The following is a 26,888-nucleotide window of genomic DNA, read 5'->3' on the forward strand; positions in this document are numbered from 1 at the left end:
GCCCCACAGCAGGTTCACTAAGATTACTGCTCGGATTAAACGCTGAAGTCAGAAACTAGATTCCTGACGCCCTGGCAGCTTCCGGAGTTTTCCGGCATGTTACAATTTCTTCCTGTTTAAATTGACACAACATGACTGAGGGAGGAAACCCATCTGCTGACCTGCCAAAGTTTGAGCAGGTCTGGATAGATACACAAACCTTCCCGATCTTCTGTCCCGATCCTTCAAACGCTATGTCTCCAAATGCGTCAGTTGGAACTTGCCGGAATTGTTGTGAGGATTTCCATCTCTCCCCTTGTGAGACATCCAGGTTGGGGTGACTTTCTTTCGAGTATCCGCATTCACACGACCTGGGAAGAGAAACATAAGGTGAGCTTGTTATTACCCTGATCAAACTGTATGATAGATTGGAGCAATGTAATGATGCAACACCATAGCCTAGCCCTGCGTTCCCCATCCCCGTTCTCCAATCATATCCATTAATCCTGCTGCTTCCTGTCGCAATCCCCAATATCTGGTCCCTCCAATTCCTCCCCGTCAGTTCCAGCTCTCCCCATCTGCTCCAGCCTCCCCCCTCCGTCAGTTCCAGTTCCCCCCCATCAGTTCCAGCTCTCCCCATCGGTTCCACAGAACATAGAACATTCCAGCGCAGTACAGGCCATTCGGCCCTTGATGTTGCGCCGACCAGTGGAACCAATCTAATGACCCTCTAACCTAAACTATTCCAATGTTATCCATATGCCTATCCACTGACCATTCAAACACCCTTAAAGTTGGCGAGTCCACAACTGCTGCAGGCAGGGCATTCCACGCCCTTACTACCCTCTGAGTAAAGAACCTACCTCTGACATCCGTCCTATAATTACCACCCCTTAATTTAAAGCTAAGTCCCCTCGTGTTAGCCATCACCATCCGAGGAAAAAGGCTCTCACTGTCGACCCTATCTAACCCTCTGATCATCTTGTATGCCTCAATTAGGTCACCTCGTAACCTTCTTCTCTCTAATGAAAATAACCTCAAGTCCCTCAGCCTTTCCTCATAAGACCTTCCCACCATACCAGGCAACATCCTGGTAAACCTCCTCTGCACCATCTCCAATGCCTCCACATCTTTCTTATAATGCGGTGACCAGAACTGTACGCAATACTCCAAGTGCGGCTGCACCAGAGTTTTGTACAGTTGTAACATGACCTCACGGCTCCGAAATTCAATCCCTCTACCAATTCCCTCTACCAATAAAAGCTAACACTCTCCCCGTCTACCCCAGCTCCTCCTGTCTGCCCCAGCTCCCCCGTCTGCCCCAGCTCCCCCGTCTGCTCCAGCTCTCCCCGTCTGCCCCAGCTCCCCCCATCTGCTCCAGCTCTCCCCGTCTGCCCCAGCTCCCCCGTCTGCCCCAGCTCCCCCGTCTGCTCCAGCTCTCCCCGTCTGCCCCAGCTCCCCCCGTCTGCTCCAGCTCTCCCCGTCTGCCCCAGCTCCCCCGTCTGCCCCAGCTCCCCCGTCTGCCCCAGCTCCCCCGTCTGCTCCAGCTCCCCCCGTCTGCCCCAGCTCCCCCGTCTGCCCCAGCTCCCCCCGTCTGCCCCAGCTCCCCCCGTCTGCTCCAACTCCCCCGTCTGCCCCAGCTCCCCCATCAGTTCTCCCCATCTTATCTAGTTTCCCTGTCTCTTCCAGCTCCTCCCCATCACCTCTAGCTCCTCCCCCATTGCCTCCAGTTCCCCCCTCGTCTGCCCCAGCTCCCCCCATCTGCCCCAGCTCCCCCCGTCTGCCCCAGCTCCCCCCGTCTGCCCCAGCTCCCCCCGTCTGCCCCAGCTCCCCCTGTCTGCCCCAGCTCTCCCTGTCTGCTCCAGCTCCCCCCGTCTGCCCCAGCTCTCCCCTTCTGCCCCAGCACTCCCTGTCTGCCCCAGCTCTCCCCGTCTGCCCCAGCTGTCTCCCCGTCTGCCCCAGCTGTCTCCCCTCCTCCCCAAGAACATCAGGCTGGTGTCTCAGGAGCTGGCTGATCTCGACAGTGTCAAATTCATTGTTAATTCCTAGTTTCTCTGAGTAGGGACCAATGGGCTTTCTTTATGAAGTTAATATTTTTATAAAATGCCTTGCTAGACTATGTCAAAGAACATTCACTGCCAACACTAATTGAAAAGCAGAAAACTGCCAGTGTTGGAAATCAGGAGAAGAAACAGAGAGAATTGGAACAGCTGATCAGGTAGGCAGCATCTACAGAAAGACAGAGGCAGAACGGGTGAGAATTTCCAGCCTCTCTCACCCCAAAACCAGAAAATCCCGCCCAACATCAACGGACCTTTCCATTGTCCACACCGGGTCCGCTTTGGTTCCCGTGGAACAGGAAAATTCCGGACAATGTTTCGGGTCAATGGCCTTCCAACAGAAGTGGGCCAGGGTGGAAATGAGATGAGTTTTAAGCAGGTTATGAATAGGGCAGGACTGTGATAGGGGGGAAGACAGGAGAGATAGAACGATATGAGAGTTATTTATGCAGGGACAAAGGCAGCGGTGATGGAGAAAGAAAGGAGACAAAAAGCTGTAGTCAGTTGAGTTTGGAAGAATGAGAGGGAAACATTTAAACTCTGATAGGACAGGACAGACTAGGCGCAGGGACCTTGCTGCCTCTGGCTACATGGCGGTATGTCTAAAACAAAGAGTCTCGGTCCCAAGGTACAGATTTAAGACTGAGATGAGGAGAAACTTCTTCACTCAGAGGGTGGTGAACCTACGGAATTCTCTACCACAGAAGGAGGCCAAGTCACTCAATATATTTAAGAAGAAAATAGATTTCTGGACTCGAAACAGAGAAAATAGAAGCAGTAGTAGGTCATTTAACCCTTCGAGCCATTAATATAAATAAAAAGACCAATTTAAAAATTCTCTTCACAGGTTTTGATCATGGCTGATCTTCAAATTCAATATCCTGATCCCCCTTCCCCGTATCCCATTAGCCCCAGGAGTTATATCTAATTTCTTCTTGAAATCTGACAACATTTTGGCCTCGACTACTTTCTATGGGGGTGAATTCCACACTTTCGCCACCCTCTGGGTGAAGAGATTTTTCTTCACCTCACTCCTAAAACCCCCTATCCTCAAACCGAGTTGTGTGCTGTCCCACCATCGGGAATATTATTGTGCCAAGGGGAATGGGGGGAGGAATGCTGGAGTATGATTGTAAGGTTGAGGATTAGCCATGCTCGTGTTGAATGGTAGGGAAAGTTTGATGGGCCGAGTGGTCTGTTCCTATTTTTCTCCATGTTTCTGACTGAATATCAAGGGGAATACAGATGCTGAGATCGGAGATCCACTGACCAGTTTCTAAAAACTAACGTAAAGGCAATTCAGCTTAGGCTTGGATTTTGATGTGACCCCCTCCATTCTCCACTGGGCAGAGAGGGGAAGCATTGGGAATGAGTTATATCGGGAATGAGGAAGCTCAGTCTTCTTACCCATTCTGACCCAGTGAAAAACGGACACATTCCTTCTTCTTCAGATTCTCCTGAACCCATTTTCGGAAAAGATTCTGAAACAAGTAAAGAGATCAACTTAAAGATTCTCTTCACAGAACGGGGAGAAGATCACTTAGCACCTTGATTCTGTTCCATCACATCTTTTAAATGGACACCCCTTTGTAGATATTGCTTTACACCCTCAATGGGAATCGGGATAAAAACTCTCCACGTTAAAGTCAGACCTGGCACAGGGAGAGATGGTTGTGGTTTTGAAGCTAGAATCATGGATTTCCTACATTGCAGAAAGAAGCCATTCGGCCCATCGAGCCTACGCCAACAACAATCCCTCTACCCCGGCATCCCACATATTTACTCTGCTGAACTCCCTGACACCAAGGATAATTTACCGTGGTCAATCAACCTAAAATCTTTGGATTGTGGGAGGAAACCGGAGCACCCAGAGGAAATACACGCAAATACGGGAAGCATATGCAAACCTTACACAGACAGTCACCTGAGGCTGGAACTGAACCCAGTTCCCTGCTGTGAGACAGCAGCACCAACCACTGTGCCACCGTGATACCCATAATTTAACAAATCATCACACAGCAATCATCTCAGTCCCAGGAATTACTCAGGCTGGTGTCCGAGGCTCAACTATTTTCAACTGTATCGTTAGTGACTTCAGAAGGTCAGGAATGAAGATGTTCGTCAGTAATTGCATAATTGTCAGACCCATTCACAACCCCTCAGATATTGAAGCAGTCCATGTCTTAATGCAACAAGATCTGGGCAATATCCAGGCTTGGGCTGACAAGTAACACTCATGCCACACAAGTGCCAGCCAACGACCATCTCCAACAAGAGAGAATCTAACCATTGCCACTTGACATTCAGTGATATTACCATCCGTAAATTCTCCACATCCTTGGGGAGGTCATCATTGACCAGAAACTGACCTGGATTAGCCATATAAATACTCTGGCTACAAGGGCAAGTCAAAGACTAGAAATCCTGTGGTGAGTAACTCACTTCCTGACTTCCCAAAGCCCGTTCACCATCCATAAGGCACAGGCCAGGAGTGTAATGGAATATTCTCCAATTGTCTGGATCGGTGCAGCTCCAACAACACTCAAGAAAGATTGATACCATCCAGGACAAAGCAGCCCGCTTGAGTGCCAACACATCTACAAACATTCATTTCCTCCACTACCATTGCTCAGTGCTAGATGTGTACCTTCTATACCAACCCACCAAGACTCCTTATACAGCAACTTCCAAACCCAGTACCAAACCCAGCACCTCCCTAACAGCACTGTGGATGTACCTATACCACATGAACTGCAGTGGTTCAAGAAGGCAGCTCGCCACCACCTTCTGAAGGTTATTAGGGATGGACAATGAATGCTGGTCTAGCCAGCGAAACTCACATCCCAATAATAAACCCCACAATTCAGCTGTCAAAAATCAAAAATGAACACAAGCGGTCGTCCTGAATTGGGACTAAGTGCAGGAAAAGGGGGGTGTTTTCCCTTGGCATTAGTAGCACCTACCAGGTGGGATTTACCAACCTGAAAGAGGTAGGGAATAAGCTCATTTTGAGCAACTGACCAGCTGGCCCCTCTGTTCCAAAAGCGGGCTCCATTAAAAGAGACAGATCCCCTCTCCCAGAGAAATTAAATAGTACCGATCCTACTGACCGGTATGAGGGGGAACCACCAACCCCTCACCAAGAGTGGCATCCTCCCCCCACCCACCCACAAATAACAGGTAAACCCCAATACCATGCTGATATGAGAATGACCCAATCCCCACCACCTCCCCCCCCACCCCGGGTCCCCCAACCCAGCCCTCCTTCCCCCTCAGATCCCCCCCTCAGCCCCCTTCAGTCCACACACCTTGGCAGTGCCAACAGTGAACGGCCCCTGGCACCCTAGCACTGACAACTTGGCCTGGTGCTTTGGCTAAGAGAGGTCAGTGAGGTAGGTCCAGTGGGCCCTAATAAGGGTCAATGAGGTAGATCCAGTGGCTAATTGCCTCTCCAGCATTGCCAGGCTACAGAGGAATGGTCCCTCAAAGGTCCTGAGGTTTGGGTGAGCTTTGGTCAAGGGTTAGCCAACATAACCCTCCCCTGGGGATGGGAGTGTTGTGGCTGGACTGCCCCTTCTAACCCTGGCAGACCTGAAAATCACCCGTGGCATGATGATCTCACAACACTAGGTTAAAATCCAGCAGCTTTATTTGGTAGCAAACACCACTAGCTTTTGGGGTTTTTCCCCTTGGTCAGGTGAATGGGGGGTTCTGATCAGAGCCGGTGATCAGAACTCTCCAGCTGGTAGTTTCCCATTTATCTGCTGTTCTTATCATTCTGGGTGGTGTCAGTCCTGGTTTGGAAGGTGCTGTCTAGGGAGTCTTGGTGAGTTCCTGAAGTGCTTCCTGTAGATGGTACACACTGCTGTGTTATTGGCAGAGAGAGTGAATGTTTGAGAATTGGGTGCCAATTAAACAGGCTGTTTTGTCCTGAATGGTTTTGTGTTTCTTGAGTTTTTTGTTGGAGCTGCGAATCCAAGCAAATGGAGAGAATTCCATCAAATTCCTGACTTGTGCGTTGTAGATGGTGGACAGAGGAGTCACAAGTGATGTTTGAACATTGTGCAGTTATTCAGTGAACATCCCCATTTCTGACCTCATGATGGAAAAGAGGTCATTGATGAAGCAGCAGAACGTTTCGGAGACTACCCTGAGAGATGGCCTGGAACTGAGATGATTGACTTCCAATCACTTTCCTTTGTGCCAGGAATGACTCCGACCAATGGAAAATTCTCCCCCCACTCCCATTGACTCCAGTTTTGTGCAGGTTCCTCGGTGCCACACTGGGTCAATTTGGTTTATTCATTTGTGGGATATGGGCACCACTGGCTGGCCCATCCCTAATTGCCCTTGAACTGAGTGGCTTGTTAGGCCATTTCAGAGGGCAGTTGAGAGTCAACCACATTGCTCTGGCTCTGGAGACACATGTAGGCCAGACAGGGTAAGGACGATAGATTTCCTTCCCTAAAGGGCATTAGTGAACCAGATGGGTTTTTTCCAACAATCAACAATGGTTTCATGGTCATCAGTAGATTCTTAATTCCAGATATTTTTTATTGAATTCAAATTCCACCCATCTGCCGTGGCAGGATTCGAATCTGGGTCCCCAGGACATTCGTTTCTGGATTAATAGTCTAGCGATAATACCACTGAGCCATCGCTTCCGCCTTGCTGTGATGTCAAGTCAGTCACTCTCCCCTCACCTCTGGAGTTCACAGTATCTGTTGCTCCTTCCCTACTGCAACTTTATGGGATGCAGTACGTAATATTGAAAGTGGTCCTTTAATTGAGGTCTAACCAGGGCTCCGCACAACTGGAATAGGATTTTAACCCCTGAATATTTTAGCCCTCTTGAGATAAAGACCAACATTCCATTCTCCTTCTCGTTAGGTATCATATCCTGAGAGGAATTTGGTGACCATGGATCTTCACGTTACTCTTTCTCCAGAAACATGGATCATCTTCACTGGTGATTCATAAAGTTCTGACTCTCTTTAGAAAGATTCTTCTTTATCTTTTTCAGTCACCATCAATCCTCCCCATCAGCATCAGAATTTCAAAACCATGACTTCTTATTGCCTGCACAAACATTTCCATTCGATTCTTCCTAATCTTGGTCAGCAGAGTTCTTTCGGTCTCAGATTTCATCAATACTTTGTTACAGGTAACGTGACTTGTCCGAGATATCATCATTCTTCACCTCAAAAATCACAAGTGGTTGTCCAACACTCATAGAAACATAGAATCTCCACAGTGCAGGAGGCCATACAGCCCATCAAGCACGCACCGATAACAATCCCACCCAGGCCATGACCCCGTAACCCTACGTATTTTCCCTGCTAATCCCCCTGAGACTAAGGGCCGATTTAGCATGGCCAATCCATCTAACGCACGCATCTTTCGGTCTATGGGAGGAAACCAGAGCACCCGGAGGAAACCCACGCGGGGAGAATGTGCAAACTCCACACAGACAGTGACCCAAGGCTCAGAATTAAACCCGGGTCCCTGCCGCTGTGAGGCAGCAGTGCTAACCATTCACTTCTGCGGCTGGGATTCTCCAGTTTTGTTCCCTCCACCACTACCAGTGGGACTGGGGAATCCCAGCCACGGGCAAGGTCGGAGAATTCCAGCCAACATGTCAGAACTGGTGTGGTGTGGCCTTCCAGCTTTGTTTACATGGCTAATTTTGAGTTGCACTTAATTTTTTTTTCATTTCTCATCTTTGGCCATTCCAAAGGTGAGCGTTCTGACATTGCTTCCCTGTGACTTTCTGCTTTATCTTTTGTCGTGTTTGATGTCTAACTCAGGATACCCTCAGAAGTGGCCCATTCACAAACTATACCACTGTTGCCAGAATGGTGTCATTTATGGGTACTTAACGGCGCACCTATTCGCTGTAATAACTGCAATAGGATTGGTTCATGGAAACGTTAATGGGATGTCCATTCTTTGTCAAGCTTGCGATAAGGCAGGCTAGGCTGTGTTTGTGAAAGAGTACAGGGGGAAATGTACAGTGGAGAAGGAAATGTACGGTATAGGGAGAAATGTATGGCGTAGAGGGAAATGTACAATGTAAAGGAAAATATAAGGTGTAAAGGGAAATGTAAGGTGTAGAGAGAAAAGTATGGTATGGAAGAGAATGTACGGTATAGAGCGAAATGTACAGTGTAAAGAGAAATGTACGGTATAGAAGGGAATGTCTGGTACAGAGAGAAATGTATGGTATGGAGAGAAATGTATGGTGTATAGAGAAATGTATGGTATGGAGGGAAATGTAGGGCTTATGCTGAACTGTACAGTATACTGAGAAATGTAAGGTGTGGAGAGGAATATAGAGTTTGTGGGAAATGTGCAGTGTAGGGAGAAATCTATGATATAGAGGGAAATGTACAGTGTGTGGAAATATACAGCGTAGAGGGAAATGTATGGTATAGACAGAAATGATGTGGGTATGCTGGCGTTGGACTGGCGTAAACACAGTAAAAAGTCTGACAACACCAGGTTTTAGTCCAACCTATTTATTTGATAATATACTCGCAAGCTTTCGGGTTAGCCCCTTCGTCAGGTGAATGGAGAGTTCTGGCCTCAGACAGAGCATATAAAGCACAGACAGTTTAGAGATTACTGATTAGAATGCGAATCCTTACACCTAACCTGCTGTTCAAGACCTGAAGTGGCTGATAATGTGAGTGGAAGGAGCACTGATCACAGTTTAAAGAGATGTGTATTGTCTCCAGACAGTACAGTAAGTGAGGTTTTGCAAACCCAGGCAAGTCACGGGGGTTACAGATAGTGCGACATGAACCCAAGATCCCTGTTGAGACCGTCCTCATGTGTGCGGAACTTGGCTATCAGTCTCTGTTCAGCGACTCTGCGCTGTCGTGTGTTGTGAAGGCCGCCTTGGAGAATGCTTACCCAAAGGTCAGAGGCTGAATGCCCGTGACCACTGAAGTGTTCGCCAACAGGAAGGGAACAGTCTTGCCTGGTGACTGTCGAGCGATGTTCATTCATCCGTTGTCGTAGCATCTGCATGGTCTCCCCAATGTACCATGCTTCGGGACATCCTTTCTTGCAACGTATCAGGTAGACAATGTTGGCCGAGTTGCAAGAGTATTTACCATGTACCTGGTGGATGGTATTCTCACGTGTGATGATGGTATCCATGTCGATGATCCGGCATGTCTTGCAGAGGTTGCTGTGGCAAGGTTGTGTGGTATTGTGGTCACTGTTCTCCTGAAGGCTGGGTAGTTTGCTGCGAACAATGGTCTGTTTGAGGTTGTGTGGTTGTCTGAAAGCAAGAAGTGGGGGTGTGGGGATAGCCCTGGCGAGATGTTCGTCTTCATCAATGATATGTTGAAGACTCCGGAGAAGATGTCGAAGATGTTGCCCTCATAAGAACAGGATATGGTGCTCGACTCATAGATCGGCAGTTCCGATGCGCCACAGCGAAAAACCACACCGATCTCCTCAGAAGGCAAACACAGGACACAGTGGACAGACTACCCTTCGTCGTCCAGTACTTCCCCGGAGCGGAGAAGCTACGACATCTTCTCCGGCGTCTTCAACATATCATTGATGAAGACGAACATCTCGCCAGGGCCATCCCCACACCCCCACTTCTTGCTTTCAGACAACCACACAACCTCAAACAGACCATTGTTCACAGCAAACTACCCAGCCTTCAGGAGAACAGTGACCACAATACCACACAACCCTGTCACAGCAACCTCTGCAAGACATGCCGGATCATCGACATGGATACCATCATCACACGTGAGAATACCATCCACCAGGTACATGGTAAATACTCTTGCAACTCGGCCAACATTGTCTACCTGATACACTGCAAGAAAGGATGTCCCGAAGCATGGTACATTGGGGAGACCATGCAGACGCTACGACAACGGATGAATGAACATCGCTCGACAGTCACCAGGCAAGACTGTTCCCTTCCTGTTGGCGAACACTTCAGTGGTCACGGGCATTCAGCCTCTGACCTTCGGGTAAGCATTCTCCAAGGCAGCCTTCACGACACACGACAGCGCAGAGTCGCTGAGCAGAGACTGATAGCCAAGTTCCGCACACATGAGGACGGTCTCAACAGGGATCTTGGGTTCATGTCGCACTATCTGTAACCCCCGTGACTTGCCTGGGTTTGCAAAACCTCACTTACTGTACTGTCTGGAGACAATACACATCTCTTTAAACTGTGATCAGTGCTCCTTCCACTCACATTATCAGCCACTTCAGGTCTTGAACAGCAGGTTAGGTGTAAGGATTCGCATTCTAATCAGTAATCTCTAAACTGTCTGTGCTTTATATGCTCTGTCTGAGGCCAGAACTCTCCATTCACCTGACGAAGGGGCTAACCCCGAAAGCTTGTGAGTCTATTATCAAATAAATAGGTTGGACTAAAACCTGGTGTTGTCAGACTTTTTACTGTATAGACAGAAATGTACAGTGTAGAGGCAATTTACTGTGTAAAGGGGAATGTATAATATAGAAAGAAATGTACGGTGTAGAGGGAAATGTACAACATGCAGGGAAATGCAAATTGTGGATGGGAATGTACAGTATAGAGGGAATGTATGGTGTAGAGAGAATTGTACAGTGTAGATGGAAATGTACAGTATAAAAGGAAATGTACAGCATAGAGGGAAATGTAGAGTGTAGAGGGAACTGTACAGTGTAGATGGAAATGTACGGTATATAGAAAAATGTACGGTTTTGAAGGAAATGCAAGGTGCAGCGAGAAATTTACAGTTTAGAGAGAAACATATAGTATGGAATGAAATGTACTGTATAGCGAGAAATGTAAGATGTAGTGAGAAGAGTATGGTTTAGAGAGAAATATACAGTATAGAGGGAAATACTCGGTGTAGAGGGAAATGTATAACATGCAGGGAAATGTAAGTTGTGGATGGGAATGTACAGTATAGAGAGAATGTACGATGTAGAGTGAAATGTATAGAGAGAACTGTACGGTCTAACAGAAAATGTACGATGTGGAGGGAAATGTATGATAGAGAGAACAATGTACTATATAGGCAGAGTGTACAGTGTAGAGAGAAATGTACAGTGTGGAGGGAAATATACCATATAGGGGGAAATGTACATTGTAGAGGGAATGTATGGTGTAGAGTGAAATGTATGGTGTAGTGGGAAATGTATGGTACAGAGCTAAATGCATGGTATATTTAGAGGGAAATGTGTGGTCTGAAGGGAAATGTACAGTGTAGAAGGAAATGTACGGTGTGGAGGGAAATCTACGGCCTAGAGGGGAGTGTATGTTATACAAACAATACAGCACAGGAAACAGGCCCTTCGGCCCTCCAAGCCTGTGCTGCTTATGCGCCCAACTAGACCATTTGTTTGTATCCCTCTATTCCCAGTCTGGTCATGTGGCTATCTAGATAAGTCTTAAATGATCCCAGCGTGTCCGCCTCTACCACCTTGCTTGGCAGTGCATTCCAGGCCCCCATCACCCTTTGTGTAAAATACATCCCTCTGACACCTATGTTGAACCTTGCCCCCCTCACCTTGAACCTGTGACCCCTTGTGTTCGTCACCTCTGACCTGGGAAAAAGCTTCCCACTGTTCACCTTATCTATGCCCTTCATTAGGTCATCCTCCGTCTTTCCAGGGAGAACAATCCCAGTTTATCCAATCTCTCCTCGTAGCTAAGACCCTCCATACCAGGCAACATCCTGGTAAACCTTTTCTGTCTCCAAAGCCTCCACGTCCTTCTGGTAGTGTGGTGACCAGAACTGCATGCAGTATTCCAAATGTGGCCTAACCAATGTTCTATATAGCCGCAACATCATACGCCAACTTTTATACTCTATGCCCCGTCCTATAAAGGCAAGCATGCCATATGCCTTTACCACCGCCTTCTCCACCTGTGCTGCCACCTTTAAGGATCTGCGAACCTGCACCCCCAGATCTCCAGAGTGTTAGCTGAGTTTCTGGATTAATAGGCTAGTGACAATAGCACTCGGCCATCGCCTCCCCTTGACGTGTACGTGTGCACTTGATAAAGCAGCACGGAAGGAATTTTGCTCCCATTGCCCCACCTGCCCTGGGAGAATTTGATGGGCATTATAGAGCTCTCTTAGTTAATCACACAAACCCTCCAGAGCAGAGTACGGTCTGCCCAACCTGCTGTAGACTCTACCTGTTCTTCGAAGGTCACTTTGGCTGAACTTTGGCCGGTCCTGATAAAACTGGGGTTTCTTTTCACAGTGTTTAACATATCGTCTGTACGCAGGGATTTACACTGATCGTGAATCTCCGCTTGAAGACAGCTGATCCTGTTGGCGTTTTCCTCCTCAGGAGAGCACATTTCTCTTGCCTTTGTTGTCTCCTCGCACATTGTAACCTGCGGAAGAGGAAGGAGTTACATCAGTTACCAAAACAGCCTGAGTTACAAGAGCTAAACATTGATAGGATGCAAGACTGGGTGGAGAAGTGGCAGATGGAGTTCAACCCGGATACGTGTGAAGTGGTTCATTTTGGCAGGTCAAATGCGATGGCAGAATATAATATTAATGGTAGCACTCCTGGCAGTGTGGAAGATCAGAATGATCTTGGGGTCCGAGTTCATAGGACGCTCAAAGCAGCTGCGCAGATTGAAGCTGTGGTTAAGAAGGCGTGTGGTGCACTGGCCTTCATCAATTGAGGAATTGAGTTTAAGAATCGAGAGATAATGTTGCAGCTATACAGGACCCTGGTCAGACCCCACCTGGAGTACTGTGCTCAGTTCTGTTCGCCTCATTACAGGAAGGATGTGGTTTCCTCCCACAATCCAAAGATGTGCAAGTTTGGAAGATTGGCCATGCTAAATTGCCCCTTAGTGTCCCAGGATGTGTAGGTTAGATGGATTAGCTATGGGAGTTGTGTGGGGATGAAGGGATGGGAGGAGGGTTGGGGTAAGACACTCTGTCAGAGAGTCAGTGTAGATCCAATGGACCAAACAGTTCCTTCTGCAGTGTAAGGATTCAAAGACAAATAGGTAACCATGCTACTGCAATTTAGATTCACTGAAGGCTGCAAAATGAGAGCAATGAGGAATAAACATGCAGGCCCTAGGTTTCACCAACTTTTGAAGGGAAACTTCTGGGTGGCACAGTGGTTAGCACTGCTTCCTCACAGCTCCAAGGACCCGGGTTCGATTCTGGCCTCGGGTGACTGTCTGTGCGGATTCTGCACGTTCTCCCCGTGTCTGCGTGGATTTCCTCCGGGTGCTCCGGTTTCCTCTCACAGTCCAAAGATGTGCGGGTCAGGGGGATTGGCCCCTTAGTGCTGCAAATTAGGTGGATTAGGGATTACGGAGATCGGGCGGATAAGATACTGATTCGGTGCAAACTCAATCAGCTGAATGGCCTCCTTCGGCACAGTGGGGATTCATTGATTCTAAGAAATCTAGAGGTTTCTCGATTGATTTGATACTAGCCTGCCCCAATATAAAACATGACACATGTGCTGGAGTTCTACCTGCCACGGGAATTGGAGTGGGCGAAAGGCGGACAATGGAAAGGTTTGTTGACCTCAGATGGGATTTTATGGTTCAGAATGAGCTAGACTGTGAAATCCCACCCATTAGATCTGAAAGCATTGTCACCCTAAAATTCCTCAATTTCAAGGTCCATGTGGATTACAGTCAACAGGAATTAGAAAAGGCCATTAAATAAGACCATTGGCTGGCAGGCTCTGGAGCTACAGACTGAAGGTTCATCTCAGGCCAGAGAGAGTCTTTACCAACACGCAGACTTCTATCAGATGCTCAAAATTATGTAACAATGCAAAGGTCATCACTATCCTAAAGCTGGAGAAATCAGAACAATGATCCAACAATTAACTCATAGTTATCACTGCGTGCGTTGCCTACATGCTCCTTGTAAAATGCTCCAAAGATTCACCCTAATCTTTGAGAATCATATTCCAGAAGAGTGAGGTTTGAGCTCAACACAAGCTGAACTTCTTTTGGAATCATTATGCGGATAGCGCAGTGGTTAATACTGCTGCCTCACTGCACCAGGGACCCAGGTTCGATTCCCGGCTTGGGTCACTATCTGTGCAGAGTCCGCACTTTCTCCCCGTGTCTGTGTGTGTTTCCTCCGGGTGCTCCGGTTTCCTCCCACACTTGGAAAGACATGCTGATTAGATGCATTGGCCATGGTAAATTCTCCCTCAGTGTACCCCAACAGACACCAGAGTGTGGTGACTAGGAGATTTTCACAATAACTTCATTGTCGTGTTAATGTAAACCTGCTTGAGGCATTAATAAATAAACTTGAACACAAAAACTATGATAAACAGGGAGGCTATTTGGCCCATTGAGTCCAGGCTAGCTCTCTGTAAACCAATCCAGTCAGCCTATTCCTCCACTGTAGCCCTGTTTAATCCCCTCAAGCATCCATCCAGTTTCCTTTGGTAATCATTCATCGCCTCTGCTTCCACTAATCTTGAATGAAGACACTTTGAAGTCATTATAAAATGTTGTGTAAAAAATATTCTTCAATGTCTCTGCTCTCCTGGTTCAATCTGACATTCAGTCCTCTCAGTTAGCATCACACCTTCTCTCAAGCTTAGCCTTGATATTGTGATTTAAGCTGCTAACAAGGTGGTAGTCTTGTTGCCTGGTGAACTCTACTGAGTGGAGACTGAACGCCAACTCTCTAACTCAGCTGTCCTGGACCTTGGACACCAGTGAATATCAAGCCTTTGATTCCAAAACTGTTGCTAACTTCAACTCTCATGGAGATCTTCCCCCCCCCGCATCACCTTCAATCTCATTGTCCTCCAGTTCTACAAAATCCATTTCCACAACTACTAGTTTTATTCATTCATGGGATGTGGGTGTTTCTGGCTAGGTCAGAGCTTATTGTTCATTGGTGGAGAGTGACCCGTTACATTCCATGTGATGTAGGTACGCCCACAGTGCTGTTAGGGAGGACATTCCAGGATTTTGATCCAATGATAATGAAAGAACGGCAAGTCAGGATGGTGAGTGACTTGGAGAGGAACTTTCTGATGGTGGTGTTCCCATGAATCTGCTGCCCTTGTTCTTCTAGATGGTGGTGGTCATGGATTTGGTAGGTGCTGCCTCAGGAGCCTTGGTGAATTGCTGCAATGCATCTTGTAGACGGTACACATGGGCTTCCACAGTGTGTTCAGTGGTGGGGGGAGCAGCTACTTTGTCCTGGATGGTGTCAAATTTCTTCAGTGTTGTTGGAAATTATATTTATATAGCTCCTTTAACATCATTAAATAACCCAAGGTGCTTTACAAGAGCATCATAAAAAAGGATACCAGGTCACAAAAGTTGGCCAAGTGACCAAAAACCTGGGCAAAGAGGCTTCCTAAAGGAGGGAAGTGAACTGGAGCCATGGAGAGGTTTAGGGAGGAAATTCGACAAAGCTTTGGCAAAGAAATTCAATGAAATTCACTCTTCTATTCAAGAAAAGAGGGTGAAAGAAAACAGGAAGCAACAGACCAGTTAGTCTAATATTTGTCATAGGGAAGATTTATCATTAAAGAGCAGGACACTAAGACAATCTCAATGCAATTAGACAGGGTCAACATGGTTTTGGAAAAGGGAAATCAGGTTTGACTCATTTATTAGAGTCCTTTGCGGAAGCCACAAACAAAGGGGAACCTATAAATGTAGTGTACTTGGATTATCAAAAGGCATTTGATAATGTGCCAAATCAAAGGCTACTAGCAGAGTGTAGGGTGAAACATATCAGCAAGGATAAAGGATTGGTTAGCAAGCAGAGAATAGAGAATTGGAAAGTGTCTCAGGTATCAATACTGGGGCCTCAACTATTTACAATCTACATGAATGATTGGATGGAGAGACCAAACGTACACCAACTAAATTTGCTGATGATACCAAAAGAGATCGAAGAGTAAGTTGTCAAGATACAGGGGGATTCTGCAAAGGTATCTAAATAGGTTAAGTGAGTAGGCAAAGTAAAATGGCAAATGGAGTACACTGTCAGAAAATGTGAAATTATCCATTTTGCCAGAAAGAATGGAAAAGCATGATCTAAATGGAGACTTTTTTTTGCAGACCTCTGCAGTGCAGAGGGATCTGGGTGTCCTGGTAGATCAATCAGGAAAGGTTAGCGTGCAGATACAGCAATTGATTAGGGCAGCACAGTGGAACAGTGATTAGCACTGCTGCCTCACAGGGAGCTGGGTTCGATTCCTGGCTTGGGTCACTATGTGCGTGGAGTTTGCACGTTCTCCCTGCGTCTGCATGAGTTTCCTCCGGGCGTCTGGTTTCCTCCCACACTCCAAAAGATGTGTGGGTTAGGTAGATTGGCCATGTTAAATTGCCCCTTAATGTCAGGGGACTAGTAGGGTAAATATGTGGGGTTATGGGAACAGGGACTGGGTGGGATTGCGATTGGTGCAGACTCGATGAGCTGAATGGCCTCTTTCTGCACTGTGGGATTCTATAATTCTAAGATTAGAAAGGGAAATGGAACAATGTTTATTGCAGGTGGAATGAAATATAAAAATAGGGAACTAATTTACTGCAGTGAACCTGGAGTTCTGTACAGTTTTGGTCTCTTTGTTTAAGAAAGGGATTGGGAGAATTGGAAGCACGTTGGAGAAGATTGATTTGGCTGCTTCCTGGGATGAAGGGGTTATCCTAAGCGAAAAGGATCGACAGGTTGGGCGTCTACCCATTGGAGTTTAGACTAACAAGAGGTGGTCTTACTGAAACCTATCAAATCCTGAGGAGATGTCACAGAACGCTGAAAGGATGTTTCTCCTCGTAGGAAACAGACTAGAATGAGGGAAGACAGTTTAAAAATAAGGGGTGTCCATTTTGGACAGGGATGAGGAGAATTATTTCTCTCCAAGGGTCGTTGGTCCATGGGATTCTCTTCCCCTGAGAGTAAGTGAGGCAGGGTCATTGTATACTTTTAAGGCTGGGATAGATTGATTCTTAAATGAAAGGAAGTCAAAGGTGTTTTGGGGTAGACAGGAAGGTATAGTTGAGGCCAACACGATCTCATCAAATGGCAGAGCAGGCTCGAGAGGCCTACGTGCCTACTCCCACTCCTAATCCCTATATACAAATGTCAGGATGAGGATTTTAAAATTGAAGTATTGCTTATTTATTTTATTTGTTGGTGTCACAAATAAGCTTACATTATCACTGCAATGAAGTTACTGTGAAAATTCACTAGTCTCCACACTGCGGTGCCTGTTCGGGCACACTGAGGGAGAATTTAGCATGGACAATGCTACAAACCAGCACGTCTTTTGGACTATGGGACGAAACAAAGAGCAAAAAAACAGCACAACACAGGGACAGGCCCTTCAGCACTCAAAGTCCTATATAAACCAATCACCTGTATCCCTCTATTCCCCATCTGTTCATGTGTCTATCCAGAGACGTATAAACAGCCAGGCAATGGAGGGATACAGGTGGATCACCTGAGGAAATCCAAACAGACACAGGGATAACCTGCAGACTTCACACAGGCAGCGATCCGAGGCCGGAATCAAACCCGGATCCCTGGCATTGTGAGGCAGCAGTGCTAACCACTGTAACAACCCTCCACAACCACCCTCTGGCTTCCGGGATCAAGCTAATTTCATATCCATTTAGCTATCTCACCCTGGATCCCGTGAGATTTAACCTTGTGCAACAACCTACCATTCGGTACCTTGTCGAAAGCCTTCGTAAAGTCCATACAGACAACATCAACTGCACTGCCCTCATCTACCTTCTTAGTTACCCCTTCAAAAAATTCAATCAAATCTGTGAGATATGATTTTCCACTCACAAAACCATGCTGACTGTCCCTAATCAGTCCTTGCCTCACTAAATGCCTGTCTCTCAAAATACCTTCCATCAACTTACCCACTACAGATGTGAGGCTCACTGGCCTGTAGTTCCCAGGCTTTTCCCTGCAGCCCTTTTTAAACAAAGGAACAACATTTGCCACTCTCCGATCTTCAGGCAATCTCAGGCACCTGTGGCAATCGATGATTCAAGTATCTCTGCTAAGGGATCCGCAATTTCCTCCCTAGCCTCCCACAGTGTCCTGGGATACACTTCATCAGGTCCCAGGGATTTATCTTACCCTGATGCGCTTTAAAACTTCCAGCACCTCCCTCTCTGTTATATGTACACTCCTTGAGATATTGCTATTTATTTCCCCAAATTCCCTAACGTCCATGCTTTTCTCAACAGTGAACACTGATGAGAAATATTCATTTAGGAACTTGCCCATCTCTTGTGGATCTGCACCTTGTTGATCTTTAAGAGGCCTTATTTTCCCCCTAGTCTGGCCTCTCTTTCGGCCTTTATGTATTTGTAGAAGCTCTTTGGATTTTCCTTTGCCTTATCTGCCAGAAATAACCTTGCGTCCCCTTTTGGCCTCCCTGATTTCTCTCTTAATTCTACTCCTACACCCCCTATACTCTTCAAGGGATTCGCTTGATCCCATCTGCCTATATATATCACGTACCTCCCTTTTCCTCTTGACCAGGACCTCAACATCCTGAGCCATCCAGGATTCCCTATTTCTACCAGCCTTGCCCTTCACTCTCAGAGTTCTTGATTGGTAAGGGGGTCAACGGTTACAGGTAAAGGTGGAAGAATGCAATTGAGAAACATATCAGCCACGATGGAACGGTGGAGCAGACTCGATGGGTCAGACAGCTGAATTCTGCTTCTATAGCTTATGGTCTTAACAAGAATCTAGTTGAATGGGGGACAGAATCAAGGAGCCTCTTGCTCCTATATTGCACAAGTTCCTATGTTCAATAGTTCAAGTGTCCTTCCTTGCTAATAACTGCCTCTGCCCCGTAGATTACCTTTCACTGTTCCACAAACACACCAGCTGGTATAATATCCTTCCATATCCGATCAAACTTACCCAAGGAATCCTCCTCCCTTGGTGACTGGCACTTCACCTCCTGTGACTGCCCAACTTCATTTCCCCTGACTTGTCGACATCCTGCAGATAAATCTTGAGGGAAGAGTAATCTCTAAAAGTTCTTGAATTAGTCGGGAAAACACACCGCTCCGAAGCGGGGTGGTGGTGGTGAGGCGTGGGGTTGTTAAGTTGGATTGCCTGGTGTCCCGAATATTCTGTTAGTGGAAATCTCTCACCTGGGAGAGTGCCTGGGTTGCTTGGTTACCTGGATCTGGGAGGAGAACTGAGGGGGGGAAAAGAAATACTGCAGTTTCCTCAACCAATAATTAGACTTTGTTGAAACGCTTCTACCACTTGCGTCTGTACAACATTAACATTAACCTATCATTAGCTTCACTGTGGGTCAGAATATAATCCCAACCGTTTCCTCGACACATCTTTATTCTGACACTGGTCTCTCAATTGCAGATAATTAAAATTCCAGCAGTCCTGTGGTACCTCACCGAAACTATTCAATCAAATAGGGTACCAGGGAGGATACTGAATTTGTCAGATAGAGTTATACAGGTATCCAGCACAGAAACAGGCCCTTCGGCCCAACTCGTCCATGGTTTCCTGAACTGAACTAATCCCTCTTTTGGCCTGCTTGTAAATCTTTTTCAGTTTAATAACATCCTTTCTCTCTCAGGGCAACCAGAGTTGTATGCAGTACTCCAAATGCAGCCTTACCAATTGAAATAGTTGGGAGCTTCATGTTTCTAGGTGTCCAGGTCACCAACAACCCGTCCTGGTCCCCCCACCGTGCCAACATTATAGTTAAGAAAGCCCACCAACGCCTCTACTTTCTCAGAAGACGAAGGAAATTTGGCATGTCAGCTATGAATCTCACCAACTTTTACAGATGCACCATAGAAAGCATTCTTTCTGGTTGTATCACAGCTCGGTATGGGCTCCTGCTCTGCCCAAGATCACAAGAAACCGGAAGCCCAAACAATCACATAAACCAGCCTCCCATCCATTGACTTTGTCTACACCTCCCCCTGCCCTGGAAAAGCAGCCAGCATAATTAAGGACCCACACACCCTGGAAATTCTCTCTTCCACCTTCTTCCATTGAGAAAAATATACAAACGTCTGAGGTCACGTACCAACCGATTCAAGAACAGCTTCTTCCCTGCTGCCGTCAGACTTTTGAATGGACCTACCTCGTGTTAAGTTGATCTTTCTCTACACCCTCGCTATGACTGTAACACTACATTCTGCACTCTCTCATTTCCTTCTCCACGTATGGTGTTGAATTGTCTGTTTAACATGCAAGAAACAACACTTATCACTGTATACTGATACATGTGACAATAATAAATCCAATCAAATTTTAAAAAGCAGCTCTCCACTGTGCTGTACCGCAGAGTGCGTGATTAGTCAGAATGCTGCAGCAGGGCAATCTGTAAGTAAAACATCACTTACCCTGTCCCTGCTCCAGAAGACTGACCCCCTGCCGTTTCCCCCCCACCCTTACACAGCTCAACCTCAGTTACTCACAGCTAGTTTACACTTCAACTGAAAAAAGAGATTATCTGAACAAGGGAGATTTTCATCAGTTGGGATTAAGCCTTCGAGTGCACAGTTCAGCTGAGGAGAGTGGGTGCAGATGGAGTAGGAACGCTGATTTCAATTCACCCTCCACTGTCCCCAACACTTACCCATCATCTCCGTCACTTTCCCTGGGGTCAACCTCTTGCATGCAGGACACTAGGGGAACATAAAACAGTGGTTAATGATGATGGAGCCGGTGCAGCCTGTCATTAGACAGTGCCAGCCACTGGCGTGGATCTACCAGCTGTGGGCATCGCTGGCCAACCTGTTTGGCATGCAATTCAACTGATCTATAGCACTGACCCCTTTCACACCTTAACCATGTTTTAGATAATGTCGAGTTTACTCACGGGTAGCAATAATTGGAGAGGAGTTTAGCGAGAAGTGGGACGTTCCTGTTTCTGCCTGAAAATTTCCACTTGTCAGTGGAGGCCTGCAGTAATGTCAGGAAACTGCGTCACTCATGACTTTCTCCAATCATTTACCACACTTAAAAGCCTGAGTTAATCTCTCAGGGATATGACCATATCATATATCAGACCGTATCATCAATTAACCTTTATCGATGCCTCTTAACGAGATTATTTTTCAGAGACTGCTGCACATCAACAGTTTCCTGGTGTTCTCTCATTAATTTATTCCCCACTGCCCAAAGGTTCTGGGTTCTGCCAAGTTGGAATACCATCTCCAGCAGGGAATGTGTGATTCTGTGAAACACTGGGGCGATCTTACCAGAATTTGACAATGTGTTGGTTCGGGAGTGAACCCCATCGATGGGGCGACTCCAGACCGAGTCTTGAGCCTCATTAACCAAAGTTAAGGGCAGAAGGAGGCCATTCAGCCCATCAAGTCTGCACCTACCCACAATCCCACCCATCCCTATCCCCGTAGCTCCACCACATCAGGCCCTGTCACATTTTCAGTCCTAACGTCTAAAAGGGATATTGGAAAAGTGGGATCTGGTTGCACCCAAAGCAGCAGAGCAGAATCCTGTGTAGGTGCTTTCTGCAGAGGCTATCAATGATAATAACCTTGGAAGTTCTGTTTGAGTCATAGGGTGGGATTTTACGGCCTTGTTCATTTTGTGGAAAACGTCACCCCAAGGTCAACGGATCTTTCCATGGCCTGCCTCTCACCCGCTCCGATTCCCGTGGCAGGCGGGATGATAAAATTCCGCCATGGAATAATACAGCACAGGAACAGATCCTCCAGTCCTCCATGTCTGTGCCAACCATCAAATACCAATCTACACTAATCTCATCTATTTGCATTTGGCCCATATCTTACTCAGCCTTGGCGATTTAAGGGCTCATCCAGATGTTTCTAAAATATTGTGAGAGTACCTGCCCCCATCACCCTCTCGGGCAGCACATTCCATACTTCCAGCACCCTCTCCATGAAAACAGCTTTCCTCAGATTCCCTCTAAACCACATACTCCTCACCTTAATCCTAAGCCCTCTGGTCTTAACATCTTTGCCATGGGGAAAGATTCTTCTGATCCACCCTATCTGTGCCTCTCATAATTTTGTACACCTCTATCAGATCCCCCCTCAGCCTCCTCTACTCCAGGGAAAACAAATCCAGACTATCCAGTCTCTCCTTAAAGCTGAAACTTTTCATCCCAGGCAACATCCTGATGAACCTCCTCTGCACCCTCTCCAGTGCTATCACATGCTTCCAATAGTGTGACGACCAGAACGTTACACAATATTCCATCTGTGGCCTAACCAATGTCTTATAAATGTGTACCAAGATCTCCCTGCTCCTATATTCTATATGGCTAATGAAGACAAGTATTCCATACGCCTTCTTCACCACCCTGTCTACCTGTGCTGCCACCTTCTAGAATTTATGGATTTGTACACCAAGGTCTCTGTTGCTCTTCATGCTCCCTAGGGACCTACTGTTCATTTGTATATCTTATCCTTATGAGACCTCCCAAAACGCATCACCTCATAATTGTCAGGAGAAAATTCATTTGCCATTGTTCGGCCCAATATCGGTCTAAAGCCCAAGATTATCCTCCTCACTATCAGTGACATCACCAATTTTTGTGTCATCTGCAATCTTACTAATTATGCCTTCTACATTCACATCCAAGTCGTTAATACCTATCACAACCAGCAAGAGTCCCAGCACAAAGCCCCCTGGTACACCGCTGGTCACAGGCTTCCAATCACAAATGCAGCTCTCCACCATCAACCTCTGCCTCTTATTAACAAGCCAATTTTGGATCCAATTTGCCAACTTCTCTTGGATCCCATGGGTTCTAATCTTTTGGACCAGCCTTCCATGCGTCAAAGACCTTACTGAAGTCTATGTCAACCACATCAACTGCACTACCCAATTATTCAGTTACCTTTTCAAAAAATTCAATTAGTTAGACAGGATCTCCCACCAACAAATTTGTGCTGAAGCATTATATATTATCATAAAATACATTGACAATGAGGCACTAGCCAGGAGGATATCCTTCAGAAGAGACTTCCAGGAGTAGAGGCCTTGAGGCTCAAGAGTTATTATTAAAGGATTGCCAAAATCTTGGTGGGACTGGAAAAGAATTGGAGAGATAGGAAGGAGCATAAATATAAGTGCAGAATTAAGGAAACGACAGAAATTATTTATTAAACACTGATTGGGCCTCAGTTAGAGGAGTAATTCTAGGCACCACACTTCCAGGAGAAAAAGCCCTAAAATGGGCAAAGAGAGGATTTACTAAAATGGCACTGGGCTGAGGGATTTATCATAGAATCCCTACAGTGCACAAGAGGCCATTCGGCCCATCAAGCTCTCTGACAGAGTGTCATACTCAGGCTCTCTCTCCTGCCCTATCCCACACGTTTACTGTGGCTAATCCATCTAACCTACATATCTTGAGACACTAAGGGGCAATTTAACATGGCCAATCCACCTAACCTGCAGCTCTTTGGACCATGGGAAGAAACTGGAGCACCTGGAGGACACCCATGCAGACATGGGGAGAATGTGCAAACTCCACACAGTGATCCAAGGCTGGAATGAAACCCAGGTCCCTGGAACTGTGAGAACATAAGAACTAGGAGCAGAAGTAGGCCACCTTGCCCCTCGAGCTTGCTCCGGCATTTAACGAGATCGTGGCTGATCTTTTTGTGAACTCAGATCCACTTACCCACCGCTCACCATAACCCTTAATTCCTTTACTGTTCAAAAATCTATCTATCCTTGCTTTAAAAACATTCAGTGAGGCAGCCTCAACTGCTTCACTGGGCAGGGAATTCCACAGATTCACAACCCTTTGTGTGAAGAAGTTCCTCCTCAACTCAGTCCTAAATCTTCTTCCCCTTATTTTGAGGCTATGCCCCTAGTTCTAGTTTCACCCGCCAGTGGAAACAACTTCCCTGCTTCTATCTTATCTACTCCCTTCATAATCTTATATGTTTCTATAAGATCTCGCCTCTTTTTTCTGAATTCCAATGAGTATGGTCCCAGTCTACTCAGTCTCTCCTTGCAAGCCAAACTTCTCAACTCCGCAATCAACCTAGTAAATCTCCTCTGCGCCCCCTCCAGCGCCAGTGTATCCTTTCTCAAGTAAGGAGACCAAAACTGTACACAGTACTCCAGGTGTGGCCTCACCAGCACCTTATACAGCTGTAACATAACCTCACTGTTTTTAAACTCCATCCCTCTAGCAACGAAAGATAAAATTCCACTTGTCTTCTTAATTACCTGCTGCACTTGCAAACCAACTCCTTGAGATTCCTGCACAAGGACACCCAGGTCCCTCTGCACAGAAGCACGCTGCAATTTCTTACCATTTAAATAATAATCCATTTTGCTGTTATTCCTATGAAAATGGATGATCTCAATTTACCAACATTGTACTCTACCTGCCAGACCCTCACCCACTCACTTAGATTATCTATATCCCTTCGCAGACTTTCAGCATCCTCTGCATACGTTGCCCTTCCACCCATCTTAGTGTCACCTGCGAATTTTGACACACTATACTTGGTCCCCAACTCCAAATTATCTATGTAAATCGTAAACAATTGCAGTCCCAACACTGATCCCAGAGGCAGCAGTGCTAACCACTGTGCCACCATGCTGCCCACTAATGCAGAGAGATTGCAGAAGCTGGGTTTATTTCTTTCAGAGTGAAGTTTAAAAGATGATATGGTTGTGACATTTAAATGAAGTGGGTTGATGGAATAAATAAGAAATTATTTCCAGCTCCAGTGGGGTAAGTAACCTTACAACACAGATTCAAGTTTATTGATAAAAAAACCAGAGGCATTGGTCTTGACAACTGAAGTCCTGGTAGCCTTTGTTTTAAGAGGAGTTTTTTTTAAAGCAGTGAGTGATGATCTGGAATGTACTGCCTGAAAAAATGTTATAAGCACATTCTCCCCGTGTCTCCATGGGTTTCCTCCAGGTGCTCCAATTCAAAAGGGAATTGAGTCAATGCTTGATTGGGGAAAATGCGTGATCACCAGGAAAAGCAGGGAAAGCTGTTTCAGAAGAATCAGCACAGGCAGGATGGGCCAAAAGATCACCTTCTGTGTTGTATTCATGATTCCAACTTACTCTACAGTCCCTGCCCCTTTAACAGTGCACTGTATCTTTTAATGATATTGACTTGGTCCCTGCCCCTTTAAGTGTTAGCACAGACCCTGACCCTTTAAGTGTTGGCAAATTCTCTATTTGTTTAAGTGTTGGCCCAGTCCTTGTGCCTTTAAGTGCTGGCCCAGTGCCTGTGCTTTAAGTGTTCGCTCAGTGCCTGCACTTTTAAATTTTGGTCTGGTGCCTGTCCTTTTAAGTGTTGGTCCAGTGCCTGTCCCTTTAAGTGTTGGTCCAGTGCCTGTCCCTTTAAGTGTTGGTCCAATATCTGTCCCTTCAATTGTTGGGTGCAGTGCCTGCCCCGTTAAGTGTTGGGTCCAGTGCCTGCCCCTTTAAGTGTTGGGTGCAGTGCCTGCCCCTTTAAGTGTTGGGTCCAGTGCCTGCCCCTTTAAGTGTTGGGTCCAGTGCCTGCCCCTTTAAGTGTTGGGTCCAGTGCCTGCCCCTTTAAGTGTTGGGTCCAGTGCCTGCCCCTTTAAGTGTTGGGTCCGAGTGCCTGCCCCTTTAAGTGTTGGGTCCAGTGCCTGCCCCTTTAAGTGTTGGGTCCGAGTGCCTGCCCCTTTAAGTTTTGGGTCCAGTGCCTGCCCCTTTAAGTGTTGGGTCCAGTGCCTGCCCCTTTAAGTGTTGGGTCCAGTGCCTGCCCCTTTAAGTGTTGGGTCCGAGTGCCTGCCCCTTTAAGTGTTGGGTCCAGTGCCTGCCCCTTTAAGTGTTGGGTCCAGTGCCTGCCCCTTTAAGTGTTGGGTCCAGTGCCTGCCCCTTTAAGTGTTGGGTCCAGTGCCTGCCCCTTTAAGTGTTGGGTCCGAGTGCCTGCCCCTTTAAGTGTTGGGTCCGAGTGCCTGCCCCTTTAAGTGTTGATCCGAGTGCCTGCCCCTTTAAGTGTTGGCTCCAGTGCCTGCCCCTTTAAGTGTTGGGTCCAATGCCTGCCCCTTTAAGTGTTGGATCCAGTGCCTGCCCCTTTGAGTGTTGGGTCCAGTGCCTGCCCCTTTAAGTGTTGGGTCCAGTGCCTGCCCCTTTAAGTGTTGGGTCCAGTGCCTGCCCCTTTAAGTGTTGGGTCCAGTGCCTGCCCCTTTAAGTGTTGGGTCCAGTGCCTGCCCCTTTAAATGTTGGGTCCAGTGCCTGCCCCTTTAAGTGTTGGGTCCAGTGCCTGCCCCTTTAAGTGTTGGGTCCAGTGCCTGCCCCTTTAAGTGTTGGGTCCAGTGCCTGCCCCTTTAAGTGTGTGCGGGGTTGCGATGGTAACGCTGGGCCGGGTGGCTGCTCCCGTTGCCCGGTATGGCTCTGAACAAGAAGCTGGTGCTGTCCCGGGCCAGAGCCTCCGACCTGGACACCGTCAGGAAGCTCAACTGCTGGTGAGTGAGTGAGTGAGGCCCCGGCCCCGGCTCCGGCCCCGCAGCCCCGCTCTTTCCTGCTGCCCGGGGCCGCTGCTGAGGGGGCGGCAGTGGGACACTCACCCCACCGCCCCTGGGTGTCAGTAACTAATGATCAGGACCGGGAATTAACTACCGCTAACTAGTGTAACCACTGCTGGCTGATCCTTAACCAGTGACCTACTGTTATCCCCATAGCAACCAGGTTAATCCCTTCAGTTATATTAACCCTAACTATTAATGTGATCCAACTAGTAACTTAACCATTTAGTATAACTTATTATTTAGTATAATTATTATTTAGTATAATTTAACTAGTAACTTACACTGAAATCTGTAACCTAGTTAGGATATATATTTATTGGGTAGTAGATCCTGCTTGATTGATA

General features: G+C 46.9%; 2 protein-coding genes across 5 annotated transcripts in view; one reads left to right on the forward strand and one right to left on the reverse strand.

Moving 5' to 3' along the window:
- The window catches only part of trpm2 (transient receptor potential cation channel, subfamily M, member 2), a 98,480-nt gene extending 86,069 nt beyond the window's left edge, over positions 1-12,411 (reverse strand). The window contains exons 1-3 of the mRNA XM_080198488.1: positions 12,214-12,411; positions 3,447-3,520; positions 200-350 (exon numbers count right to left, since the gene is read on the reverse strand). Of these exons, the coding sequence (XP_080054614.1) occupies positions 200-350; positions 3,447-3,520; positions 12,214-12,411 (423 nt within the window). The remainder of the gene's footprint in view (positions 1-199; positions 351-3,446; positions 3,521-12,213) is intronic.
- The window catches only part of cfap410 (cilia and flagella associated protein 410), a 70,880-nt gene continuing 44,288 nt past the window's right edge, over positions 297-26,888 (forward strand). For 2 of the 4 annotated variants that reach the window (XM_080198490.1, XM_080198491.1), the window contains exon 1: positions 26,404-26,481. Coding sequence is in view for 1 of the 4 variants with exons in the window: in XM_080198489.1 (XP_080054615.1) it covers positions 26,405-26,481 (77 nt within the window). In the remaining 3 variants the exon portion in view is untranslated. Of the gene's footprint in view, positions 370-26,339; positions 26,482-26,888 lie in introns of those variants that run through there. The other 2 variants (XM_080198492.1, XM_080198489.1) reach the window with 2 other exon arrangements.

Source organism: Carcharhinus amblyrhynchos, chromosome 11, assembly GCF_965287045.1.
Source record: "Carcharhinus amblyrhynchos chromosome 11, sCarAmb.v2.hapA, whole genome shotgun sequence".
Lineage (NCBI taxonomy): Eukaryota > Metazoa > Chordata > Chondrichthyes > Carcharhiniformes > Carcharhinidae > Carcharhinus > Carcharhinus amblyrhynchos.